At 43.3% G+C, this 13,709-nt stretch overlaps 1 protein-coding gene across 1 annotated transcript in view; it reads right to left on the reverse strand.

The window, feature by feature from the left end:
• Positions 1 to 11,946, reverse strand: part of Shmt1 (serine hydroxymethyltransferase 1) — a 20,375-nt gene extending 8,429 nt beyond the window's left edge. The window contains exons 1-5 of the mRNA XM_015503512.2: positions 11,799 to 11,946; positions 9,346 to 9,461; positions 8,854 to 9,014; positions 1,478 to 1,559; positions 779 to 991 (exon numbers count right to left, since the gene is read on the reverse strand). Of these exons, the coding sequence (XP_015358998.1) occupies positions 779 to 991; positions 1,478 to 1,559; positions 8,854 to 8,958 (400 nt within the window). The 5' untranslated portion in view covers positions 8,959 to 9,014; positions 9,346 to 9,461; positions 11,799 to 11,946. The remainder of the gene's footprint in view (positions 1 to 778; positions 992 to 1,477; positions 1,560 to 8,853; positions 9,015 to 9,345; positions 9,462 to 11,798) is intronic.
• Between the last annotated feature and the right edge of the window lie 1,763 nt (positions 11,947 to 13,709).

The raw sequence follows: 13,709 nt of genomic DNA on the forward strand, positions 1-13,709 counted from the left end.
GCACGGGCAGCCTGGGACCAGTGTGTGGGACAGCCAGGATTTGCTCTGGTCCTCTGGCTACTGTCAGCCAGCAGAGGGTCTAATGAATCATTAACATACAATGGCAGAAATCAAAGGCCTCCTAGGCAGGTGGGACAGGTCATCTGACTCAAAAGCATCAACCCCACTGAAGAAGGACCTCAATGGAGCACAGGGACAAGAGGGCGCTGGGAAACTGCCTGGGCACCTCGTTGGGTCAAGTCCTGGCTGGGGCAGGGCGAGGAGACCCTGCCCAGGAGTAAGAGTAATGCAGCTATCGAGGGCGGGTTTCTCTGCTCATGTGAGGCTGGAGCACAGATGTCATCACAGGCTGGCTAACCAAGGACCTGACCGCTCAAGTGGTTTCCCAGGTATGGGAATCTAAAAATAAGGGGCACAAGGCTTAGAGATGGGCTATAAGGTACAGGAAAGAGAAACTCCCTACTAAAACGATAAAACTTGCATTAAGGTTCATGCACCCAGCGTCTGCATCATTCCAACACAGAGCAGTTGCTGATCCCCTTCCTGTTTTCCTAGCATTTGGATGCATAGGAATGGGGCTACAATTCTTGCCCAGGACTTCCTTGTAGGTCCTCTCCATAAAGCCTGTCACTGCTCCTTCCTAAGTAGCTTTTTAAGGAACTGCATCCTAATATTTTCAAGAATTTCCAGTTTTTTTTTTTAGCTTCCTCAACCAAACCTGAACCCCCACAGCAAAAATGTCACCCAATACCCATCTACCCAAAAGTCAAAAGCTCACCTTTCCTGTAAAAGATCATGCCGGCACGGCAGCCTCTCAGGGTCTTGTGGGTGGTGGTGGTCACCACATGGCAGTGTTCAAAAGGTGAGGGTACCACGCCAGCCGCCACTAGCCCGCTGATGTGTGCCATGTCTGCCATGAGATATGCCCCACTCTCGTCTGCAATCTTCCGCAAACGTTCATAGTCCAGGTTTCGAGAGTAGCAGCTAGTTCCTGAGACAAGGATGACAGTAGAGTAAAGATGCCTGAGGAGCCAAGTTAGCCTCAATGCAAATATACAAAATGGCCTCTGGATGTGAAGATATCAAGGCCTGAAGATTTCTCGCCTAAAATCACTAGAAGACAGAAATGGAGAGTGCCCTTGAAAACCACCTTTGTGCTAAAGGTAACCTCTGTGACCTCCCTTTTTAAGGCCATGGTGGTTGAGATGGCCTGTAATTGTGAAGGCCAGTGAGTCAGAGGGATTAACATTTCTAAATGTTTCTCTTAGAACAGCCTCAGATCTTATTCCACTGAGTACTAATGGTGGGAAATACAAACCTGTCCTTAAAGAAAAAAATGTACTTAGAGCCAAGAAGTTTAGCCATCCAAGGCAGAAACTAGCAGTGAGCTAAGGCAGGATGGAACTGTTGTTCATACCCTCTGTAATAGGCATGGGCGATGCCTATGAATAAGGCCACTGTTCGCCCCACTCCTCACCTGCGATGATCAGCTTCGGGTGGAAGAGGCGGGCATTTTCCTCCAGCTGGTCGTAGTTGATGTAGCCACTGTCTGGGTACACCTGTGGGGGCGTCAGGGACACACAGGCTCACCTGCTTCCTCTGGTCAACCAACCATGCCCACCACCTTTCCACCCACCATGACAACAGGAGCCATGTACCAAACTAGGACTTGATCCCCTCGATCCTTGTGCAGGGCATAGGGGTATTCAGCCTGCACGAGGAGTTTAGACAACCAAGTATGGCTCACATAACCAAGGATGACCTGAAAGGCCTAGGGAGAAAAGACAGCCCCGGCCCTGGGGTGCTATCCTTTGAGAAGGAGGAACCCCAAAGCCCCTACAGAAAGAAAAAGATGCAAGAAATAGCCTTCACACATGATGCACAGTCCAAAACATGGTGACCTTCAGGCATGAGACAAAACAAAGCAAATACAACAAAAAACCTGCCTAACACCATTTCTGTTCCAAGGACCAAGAGGACCTTCCATGTAATAGGGTACACTTTATACCTGACATAAACCTTGCTGCCTGACCACTGCTGGCTTATTTAAAGACTAATGTGTTTGTCTTTTCTCCTTCCTCATTTCCATCTTCCCTCCCCTAGTTGCTGGGGAAGCAACATTCTTCCTGTCCTAGCCTGTGTTTATTGCGTCCTTCAGACCACTGACCACAGGAATAAAAAAATCCACACTTGGGAGTTTGTTAACAGTGGATCTAAGAAATGGTTCTCAAGGGACCATCTGGATATGAATTATGATTCCTGATAGACACACCTAAAGCCTAGATCTTGTAGTCTCCTTTTAAAAAGACTTCTGTTCCCGGGGCAGTTAGAATTGCAGCTTCCCTGGAACATGAGTCTGTGGCCTTTATCATTTGCTAGCAAATTAATACAACTTCTTTTTCCTTTTTCTTACTACCTTGCCCTCATTATTGTATCCGCACTGGGGACAAGGACCAAGTTTTCAGTATCACCATGAGATAAGAAAACAAAAGAAAAGCCATGAATATTAGGAAAAAGGAAATAAATAACTGATATTCTCATAGCAGCATGATTGGGCACCCAAAAAACCCAGAAGCCCAGAGGCAAACTATTACAATGAAGTTAACTTACAAAGTCACTGGATATTGCATCAAAAGGCAAAAATCATGCCGAGTATAGTTCAGTGATAGAGCTAGCTCATGCTTAGCAGGCACAAAGGGCTTTTTGCATCCCCACTACAACCCCCCACCCAACCAAAACCCAAACTCAATTACATAAGCACATATAATCAATAAAAATGAAATTTAATAAAGTTATTATGTCTCAAAAACCATAAATTAAGTAACACAAGGTGTCTGAGATGGCAGCAGAGCAATTCAAAGACTTTTTTAAAATAAAAACTATTTCTATCAATTCCCTTGGACGATGTTTTCTTAAATTTACTTGCTCTATCTCTCCTCCAGGAGGCTGATGTTCCTTCTGATATGATAAGGTGGCAACAGAGACTGAGACTGAGGCAGAGGGTGGATTTCCTACCTTTGGTCCCACCTTCCTCCTGTAACAGAGCCCTAAATGAACTCTAGACAGGGCAAAGGGGAAAAGCAAAGGGAGGGGGCGTAGGAGTAGGAAAGATGGTGGAATGAGAGGGTCATCATTACCCTAAGTACCCGTAAGAAGACATGAAGAATGTGACTCTACTTTGTGTACAACCAGACATGAAATTTTCTGTGAATATTCAAAATACAGTCTTGATCTAAGTTGTATTTCCACTAAATTACAATTCAGTACTAATAAGCTGTATTGTTAATTCTTTTTTTAAATATCTTTATTTTATTTTTATGTGGTGCTAAGGACCGAACCCAGTGCCTCACGCATGCCAGGAGAGCGTGCTACCGCTTGAGCCATTTCCCCAGCCCCATAATTCTTAAAAAAAAAAAAAAGAAAGAAAGAAAGAAAGAAATTAAAAGCTCTGAATTGTTTCTGATTCAGAAGGGCCTGCCTCTCCTCTCCCTCCACCATGAGGGAAGGTGTGCTAAGACTGTGACAAGCTTTGGATTAACACAGTCTAGCTAAATCTATATAAATACATATTTTCTGCCTTTGGTCCCAATATGTTCTCTGTCCTCTTATGAAAGCTCTCTGTATCCCTGGAGTCCTGGAAGATGGAGCTTTGAGAAAGAAAATGGCCTGATCTACCTCCAAAAAGCCAGCTTTAAATGACACTTGTTTTCCCACAAACTTGTCTCCTGCATTTTAGTGAAATGAGATGAATGACCAAGTCTTTCCTACCTGGTCTTGCCCTCTTTTCCCTCTTGTAAAAGCTGTTTGGGTGACAGGTGCATTGGCTACACTTATAATCCCAGCAATTCAGGAAGCCAACTAAGAAGGATTGCAAGTTCAAGGCAGGTTAGGCAACTTAACTTAGAACCTGTCTCACAATTAAAAATAAAGGCTGGGGATATAGGTCAGTGGGTAAAATGCCATTGGGTTCAATCACTAGTACCACAAGAAAACAAGAAGCTGGGTGGGAGGCTGAGGCAGGAGGATTAAAAGTTCAAGGCAACTGTGGGCAAATTAGTAAGACCCTGCCTTAAAATAAAATAAAATAAAAAGGGTTGGGGATGTAACTCAGGAGGAGAGTGTCCCTGGGTTCAATTTCCACTACTGATACCACCACCCCCCAAAACAACAAAAACAAGAAACAACAACAAAAAAAACTGTTTATGTTCCTGAGCCCCAGAAGATGGAGATTTTAAACAGGTTTCCTGTCTTCCTCAAGGATGGCTTTGAATAAACCTGTTTTCCTTCACCATCCCTGTGTTCCTAACTTGAGAGGACCAAGGTGCAGTGGAAGCTTCACAACAAGAACATTATTGAGAGTCATCCTAAATATTTATTTATTTATTTTTAGTTGTAGTTGGACACAATACCTTTCTTTTATTTATTTTTATTTGGTGCCAAGGATCGAACCCAGGGCCTTGCACATGCTAGGTGAGTGCTCTACCGCTGAGTCACAACCCCAGTCCAAGAGGCATTTTAAAATGCTAGCAATTAAGGCAATATTTGTGGAATGGCAGACAATCTGATTGATGGAAGGAAGAGCACCCCAGAACAGAACTCCATGTGATGTAGGATATCTGGCCAATGTCAGTGGCGACAGGAAACTCCGGTGGAGAAAGAATGGCTTTTTCAATAAATGGCTCTAGACCAACTGGGTATCCACATGGAAAACAAAAGGTTCTCTGTTACCTCAAACAACACACAGAAATAAATTTCAGATCTAGTGATCCCCACTTCTGCGTGGATATCCTAAGAACTCGGAAATCAGTTTGCCAAAATGACATCTGTACTCCCATGTTCACCACAGCACTGTTCACCACAGCCAAGACATGGAAGCAACCCACTGTCCACCAATAAATGAATGAGGAAAATGGGAAGTGGAAGGCCATCCACCTTAAAAAGGAGTTCTTCCCCTTGTGGTACCATGGATGAACCTCAAGGACACCAAGCTAGGTAAAATAAGCCAAGTACAGAAAGACAAAACCTTCATGATCTCACTTATATCTGGAATCTAAGAAGCAGAGAGAATGGTGGCTTTCAAAGGCTGGGGGGAAGGAATGGGGACATGTTGGTCAAGGGTACATAGCTGACTAAGGGGTAAATGAAAAGTACTGAAGGAGATGGATATGTTAAGTGTAGAACTAAATGTGAAACATAAAACAGCCTATTTTCAGTTCAAAGCCCAGCAACACAAAATTAATCAATTGTTTTTTTTGTGTGTGTGTGTGGTATTCAAGATTGAATTCAGGACGTCATGCATGCTAGGCGGCAAGTGCTCTACCACTGAACTATGTCCCCAGACCAAAATGTATCTTTTTAAACACATATCTTAGTTCAGTTTATTAAAGTCATGTTAAAACATATGGGCAAAGGGGAGGTAAACATATTGAAAGGTGATTACTGCAGGGCAAACCCCCAAGTCTGGGATGTGGGGAGGAGGTACCAAGGGAAACTTCATGGTCTGCAGCCCCCAACCTGAGCCTTCCTTTCCCTCAATTACTGGGCCCTACTAAAAACTACCAGCACACCTGGAGTGAAAGGTTCCAGGTTTGGTAGTCATCCCCAGATGAAGCTCTTACAATCCAGCACAATTACAGAGGCTTGCATGCAAGGTTCTAGGCACTGAGAAGACAGCATCTAGGAGTCAGGTTAAAAGACCATTTTGGTTTTAAGCATGTAGTTTTTCTGAACTGAATAAAGAATCCATTGTCCCAGTGAAACTTATCCTAACGGACACCCAGTAAAAAAAGTGGACATGGTCAGGTCTGGTGGCACACACCTATAGTCCCAGCTACTCAGGGACCTGAGACAGAAAGATCACTTGAGCCCAGGCTGGGCAACAGAATGCATTCCATCTCAACAATTTTAAAAAGTTCTTAAAAAAAAAAAAAAAAAAAAAAAAAAAATTTTTTTTTTTTGAGTGCTTGATTGAATCCAGGGTCTCACACATGGAAGGCAAGCCTGCCACTGAGATACACACCCAGCCCCTATAACTTTTCTTTAAGCCATAATTACCAAAAAAATCTATTGGTGGTCTATCCTTCCATGTTTTTCTTTTTAAATGTTGGAGGTTTTTTAAAGCTTTTCACTTTTGGATCTTACTGGTTTTTGTTTGTTTGTTTGCTTGTTTTTGTTTTTTAATGCTCCTGGAGCATTCACAGGCATTTATAACAAACTGCAGTGGGGTGAGGGCAGTGCAGAGGCTGGTGGCTAGGAAGAGAGACCCCCTCAGCCCTGCAGGAACAGGGAATGGGAGGGATTCCAGTGATAGAGGAAGACAGGAGGAGACCATGCAGAGGTGGGCTAGAACTCAGTGTTGCTGTTCTTCCACCAAGAAATGAATTCTGGCCTGTATTAGGCAATTGCAAAGAGTCCCATGGAGCAGGGTTAAGGGCTGAAGACAGAGGCAGGAGGTCCAGGGAAAGGCTGAGCAGGAAAGCCACCCCAGAACACCTACTGTTACAGAAGAGGCATGGCATGTGTGGCTGCTGATAGGCCAATCAGGCCTGTCTTCTCCCTGGTAACTGAGGACTTGAGGGTGCCACTCACAGCACCCTCCAGATGTGCTGTGCCTCCTGTGGTTCGCCTCAGCTGGGGTCCTGGGCCCTGCCTTTCCACACTCTGGCAGGCCTGCCACAGGGTAGGCTCCCATTATGCCCAGGGAGCTGCAGCCTACAGAGTGCATGTCAAAGATGGGGATGGCCAGAGGGAACTGGAACACAAGACTTCATTTCCTAATGCCCAGAATGAATTCTTCAGGAATAGAGAAAAGCAAGAAGATACCCAAGGCCTCAAGAAGACTCCAGAAGGCTCCAGAAAACAAGTCAATAATTACCCTCTGAAACAATCTTTTTTTGTTGTTGTTGTTGGTTTTTTTGATACGGGGTCTTACTATGTTGACCAGGCTGGACTGAAACTTCTGGGTTCAATCGATCCTCTTGCCTCTGTCTCTCATGTGGCCAGGACTATGGGTAAGTGCCACTATCCTGGGGTTTCTGCCACAGCTTTTGCAATAGCAAAAGAAGGAGTAGAAACTGGCTTTTCTTTGGGTGGGGGGAAGAATGAAGATTCTTTTATTCATTGACTTCTTCTGATCAGTGTCAGTCTTTGAATTATAACTAGACAACCACAGGTTATTCAGTTTTGTTAAAATGGAAAGAAACAACTTTGACTTTGAGTCGTAACAACTTTAAAACTAAAAGATCCCATTCTAGAATTATGTACTTCATTTTCTTAAAAGATATCTTCAGTTATTATGCCAGCATCTGAAAAAGGCAGCCCCTGATAGTAAATGAGTAACTGGAATAACCACACAATATTATTGTGAGCACCAGTAAAATAAGTCTTTAAAATTATTTTTCCTATTTGAATAACGATTACATTAAACCATAACTACGGGGGGCGGGAATCAGTGTAAATAAATGACACAGGTCAAAAGAAAACTCAGAAGGCTGAGGCGTCTATCAGTGGGAAAATTTTTATGAAAAAAACTAGTCTCCCATGTGGCTAGACTATGGGTAAGTGCCACTATCCTGGGGTTTCTACCATAGCTCTTTCAATAGCAAAAGAAACTGTAGAAAACCGGCTTTTATGTTCTAAATCCAAACACAAAAGTGTTTTTTTTTAATTGTTGTCACATGTTTAAAAATCTGGCTTCAAGGCTGGCCTGGGCCACTGAGAAGATCTTTGACTGGAAACACCTAGGCTTTCCATAAAACAAACAGTCACTTGCATACACACACACACACACACACAATTCCCTGTGTTTTCTGAGCAAACACAGACAACCAACAGGACACCACAAAGAACATGGGATTTCCATGTGGAATACTGGCTTGATCTTGAAAGAAGAAAATTACACCTCCAATATTTAGCAAGTTTAAAGACTTTTTTCTACTGGTAGCAAGTAGAAAACAACCAGAAATGGCACTATTTGACAATAAAACACACACAAAGAAAGGCTCCTAGGCACCAGAAAGAATCACAACACCAGGCAACAAAGATGATGCACATTATTCTTTTCTACCCATCGCCCTTAGTGTTTATTATAGACAAAGCACTGTCTCACTTGAGCCCCCACCTCCTATATGCATTTTTTAAACTTGCATATTTACACAGATGGAGCTCCCATTAAAGATTTGCCCCACAAACCCCAGAGGCAGCGCTGGGCACTGGTTCTGAGGGTACTGGTTCCTTTTCTGGGCACATGGCTCATGCTGGTTGTGGCTGGCTGAGGACAGGTCTGTGCAAAGTGGTCAGTGATGGCTGCAGGAGTGGGCTGGAACCCTGAGTAGGTAGTGGCTGGGTTTAGCTAGGCTGTGGAGGTCTGTGGCCACTGCCAGTGTTACTGGGGCTAGAGTCAGGGACACTGCAATCCTTGTTGCAGCTGCTGGCCCACAGGGGAACCAGGCGAGATTGTTTCTTGGTGAGAGTAGAGCTGCTGCTGACCTGGTTGCTAGGAGCTGTTACTCTAGGTGCTGTTCCCCTAGTTCTGGGGTGGCCACCACCTGGCTGCATCTGAACCCTCCTCAGCTGTTGCCTATTCCCCTCTCTCCCTCCCTCCATGGTCGTAGCACCATGTCAAATTCTGTGTTTTCTTTGCTTAAGATGGCAAACAAACAAAACAAAACCATCTATCCCAGCTGTCCCTAGTGGGCCCTGGGAGCCTAACGAGTCCCCAGGGCAGAGAAATGAAAATGGTACAAGGTAGGGTTTCCTGAAGTGTCACAGGAACAAAACTACTTAAACTGACAAGAACAGTCAGATACTGGAGGTTTTCCAATGAAAGGGAATGGAAGACAGATCATCTCTTACCTTATAGGGCATAGATTCAAAGAAGATGGATGTTGCAGAGATTTTCTTCTTGTCTGTCATAAACCCATGGGTCAGGTGGCCCCCATCAGGCAGGTCCAGACCCATGATGCGTCCATGGGGCTCCACCAGGGCCGTGTACACTGCAAAGTTTGCAGGGGAGCCTGAAACAGGAGGCCAGAGGAGGCATGATTATTTCTTCCTGAGTGGCATCCAGGAGCTTGGCTACTAGACGATTATCCAGGAGAGGCTGAGAACACACCTGGCCTCCAATATGACCTCCCCAATCCCCAAGAGGTAACTCTGCACCAGTCTCCTTGAGAGTAAGAGAAGGGGAAGTTCCTGGGAGTGCAGAGGTGGGAGCCCAAGGCAGTGGAGAAGGATGCACACACCCGTCTCTTTGGCTCACTTCTTACTTAGGACTCCTTTTGTAAACATCAGCCTGGGGGCCTGGCCTGGAGGGGCTGCATGGGACAATCTAGATGTGGTCATCACCTGAATAAGGCTGGACGTTGACCCCCCAGCACTGTGGGTCCAGATGATAGGCCTGCAGAGCCCGTTTCTGACAGAGTGTTTCCAGTTCATCAATAAACTCAGTCCCGCCATAATACCTGTGGGAGAGAAGCAGGAGCCCCACATCCACTGTGGGCCCTGACCTTTGCTCCTAGCAGAGGCCAAAGCTCAGGAGTGGGAAGAATACAGTGGAAGGAAGTGAGAAAGTCTCAGCTCCCCATCTTGTCCTATAAGGTTGTAGGAGGATCCAATGAGATATATAAGTTGTTACTCAGTAAATCTACTAAAGCTCAAGGCAGAGGTAGTTATTCACAGTAGGAGAAAGACAAAGCCTTCAATTTGACCCTCAGACTTCAATAGAGAACTTCAGGGGCATCTCAGGATAGAATGACAGTTCATTCTCCAAGGATGACCCTTCTTTTTCTGTGTCCATTGGAATACAAATGCTAACATTCACCAAGATCATGTCTTATTCTGTACTTTCTTTGTCTGATAATGACTGTAAAAAACAAACAACAGATGGCCAGGCGAGGTGATGCATGCCTGTAATCCCAACAACTTAGGAGGCTGAAGCAGGAGGACCTCAAGTTCCAGTCCAATTTGGAAAACTTAGTGAGTCTCTGTCTCAAAATAAAAAATAAAGGGCTTGGGCTGTAACTCAGTGGTAGAATATCCCTGGGTACAATTTCTAGTACCACAACCCCCCCGCCCAAATGAAGCTGGACATGGTGGCACTGTCTAAAGTCCTAGCACTTGGGAGGTTGAGGAAGGAAGATCACTGAAGTCCAGCAACATAGAAAGATCCTATCTCAAAATAAACAAAAAAATAAATAAATATTTAAAAATATATACATATATTTCATATATACACACATACCTATGTCTATATGTATGTATGAACACACACACACACATATATGGCTTACACTGGTTCAAAAGAGTTGAAAAAAGTAATCACTGCACATGTAAATCCAACATTTATAACAATAAATTTTATACAGGTTGAGCATCTCTAACTAAAAATATGAAATCCAAATGCTCCCAAATCTGAAGCTTCTTGTATACCAAGGTCTTACTGTGTGATGCCCAGCACTGCTCTGGGACTCTGCACTGTCCCCACTAGAAAGAAGGCACTCACCAGAGGCAGTTCCCAGACCGTGGACTACCTAGACTCCAAAACTATAAAAATAAGTTACTCTATTTACAAATACTCAGTTTCAGCAATTCAGCTATACAAACAGAAAACAGACAAAGAAAGTTGGAGATAGAAGAAATAAAGTAGAGGGCTGGGGATGTGGCTCAAGCGGTAGCGCGCTCGCCTGGCATGCGTGCGGCCCGGGTTCGATTCTCAGCACCACATACAAACAAAGATGTTGTGTCCACCAAAAACTAAAAAATAAATATTAAAATTCTCTCTTTAAAAAAAAAAAAAAAAGAAGTAAAGTAGATGGCCAATAGACAAAAGGCAACTCATGTCCCATATATCAGCAACACAGGAATAATCAGGATTTAAAATAAAAAAATACAAACCATTTACAATAGCACCTCCAAAACTGAAGTACTTAAGCACAAATCTAATAATTTATGCATTAAGTTTTCTAACTTTGAACATGGATGGGAGAAATCACAAGGAACATAAAAAAAAAAAAAGTTTCAAAGGGAGTGGGGTGTATAATTCATTGGTAGAGCCTAGAATGCATTAGAACCTACCTGCCTTGCAACCCAGCATCACAAAAAGTTTCAAATTTTGGAACATTTAGAATACTTAACCAGTATAGTCTATGCAAATATTCCAAAATCTGAAAAACTCTGAAATCTGAAGCACTCTTGGTCCTAAGCATTTCAGATGAGACACTCATCCTGCACTACAAGTTCCATTTCACTTCTCAGCCACTCTGATACAGATGAGAGTAACAGTCATTTTTTGTGACATCCCTCAAAGGACACTGATCTTTTCTCAGTCAGGGTTGGATGATATTCCTTATTAGCCTGGCCTGCTGTTCTAGAAAGCTACCAAAGAGACTGTTAAATGTAACCCTGAATATACCTGCTCCACAAACAGCAGTGGTATCACAGGCTAGAAATCATAGAAGAGCTATGCAGGAGGGCAGGAGTGGAAGAGCACAGACTCCACAATTGGAAAGCCTGTTTTCTTTGGTACCAGGGGTGCTTAACCACCGAGCCACATCCCCAGCCCGTTTTTATATTTTATTAGAACCAGGGTCTGTATGAGTTCCTTAGGGCCTCACTATGTTGCTGAGGCTGAATTGTAATCCTCCCGCCTCGACCTTGAGAGTAGCTGGGATTACAGGCGTGTACCATTCTGTCCAGCTGGGAAGCCTGTTTTCTGAAGTTTACATGTTGTTTAGATTCTACACTCATTCAGCACTTCACATCACTATGTCAGAAACAGGACTTGGAAGACACTCACTTACCTCTGGCCTGGGTACCCCTCAGAGTATTTGTTATTTAAGCAAGAGCCCAGGGCCTCTAAAACTGCTCAGCTGGCGAAATTCTCTGAGGCGATCAGCTCCAATCCGAACCTCTGACGGTTACTTTCCTTCTTAATGATGTTGTAAACCTTATGAAAAGAAAACAGATGCTGGACAGTTGGTTTTCTTTTTGGTATCAGGGCACTTGACCACTGAGCCACATCTCCAGTCCTATTTTGTATTTTATTTAGAGACAGGGTCTCAACTGAATTGCTTAGCACCTTGTTTTTGCTGAGGCTGGCTTTGAACTTGTGATCCTCCTGCCTCAACCTCTCAAGCTGCTGGGATTTACAGGCTTGCACCACAGCTCTGGCAAGAAAATTATCTTTACACATCCCACCTAATTTTTAATTCTACACCATCCTGTTATTTTTATCCCTGCTTTCCACCAAGTTTCTCCCTCCCTGAACTTCATTCCCTGCTCCTCTTCCTTACCAACAAGATGCTTCAGCAAATCCAGAGAGATAGAGAGTAGATTAATGGTTGCCTAGGGCTGGGAAGTTTGGGGAGGACTAGGGTGATAGCTGATTGGTTCTTTTGGGGGGAAAAATTTGCAAATACAGATTTAAGATATTTTTCACTTTATGATGGTGGGAAAATGATATAGATTCAATAGAAAACATACTTCAAACTTTGATTTGGGAAATCAAAGGCATTTCTGTATATCAGTGACGAATCTTCAGAAAGGGAAATGAGGAAAACTACCCCATTTTCAATAGCCTCAAAAAAAAAAAAAATACTTGGGAATCAACAAAAGAGGTGAAGGATCTATACAATGACAATTATAGAACCCTAAAGAAAGAAATCAAAGAAGACCTTAGAAGTTGGAAAGATCTACCTTGCTCTTGGATAGGCAGAATATTATCAAAATGACCATACTTCCAAAAGCCCTATACAGATTTAATGCAATTCTGATCAAAATTCCAATGACATTCCTCATAGAAATAGAAAAAAGCAATCATGAAATTCATCTGGAAAAATAAGAGACCCAGAATAGCTAAAGCAATCCTTAGCAGGAAGAGTGAAGCAGGTGGCATCCCAATACCAGACCTTAAACTATACTACAGTAACAAAAACAGAATGGTTTTGGAACCAAAACAGACTGGTAGACCAATGGTACAGAATAGAGAACATGGAGACTAACCCTCGAAATTACAATTAACTTGTATTAGACAAAGGTGCCAAAAACATGCATTGGAGAAAAGATAGCCTCTTCAACAAATAGTGCTGGGAAAACTGGAAATCCATATGCAACAAAATGAAACTAAACCCCTATCTCTCACCATGCACAAAACTCAACTCAAAATGGATCAAGAACTTACGAATAAAACCAGGGACCCTGCGTCTAACAGAAGAAAAAGTAGGCCCTAATCTCCATCATGTGGGATTAGGTCCCAAATTCCTTAATAAGACTCCTATGGCGCAAGAATTAAAATCAAGAATCAATAAATGGGATGGACTCAAACTAAATCTAGATGCCCAATCTAGATGCCCTTCAATAGATGAATGGATAAAAAAAAAATGTGGCATATATACACAATGGAATATTACTCAACAATAAAAGAGAATAAAATCATTGCATTTGCAGGTAAATGGATGGAGTTAGAGAAGATAATGCTAAGTGAAGTTAGCCAACCCCCCCCCCCAAAAAAAAACAAATGCCGAATGTTTACTTTGATATAAGGAAGCTGATTCCTAGTGGGATAGGGAGAGGGAGCATGGGGGGAATAGACAAACTCTAGATAGGGCAGAGGAAAGCGGGGGGCAGGGGGAATGGGGTTATTAATGATGGTAGAATGTGATGATCATTATTATCCAAAGTACAGATATGAAGACACGAATTGGTGTGAATAT

The sequence above is a fragment of the Marmota marmota genome, unplaced genomic scaffold (genome assembly GCF_001458135.2).
Source record: "Marmota marmota marmota unplaced genomic scaffold, marMar, whole genome shotgun sequence".
NCBI classification, from domain to species: domain Eukaryota; kingdom Metazoa; phylum Chordata; class Mammalia; order Rodentia; family Sciuridae; genus Marmota; species Marmota marmota.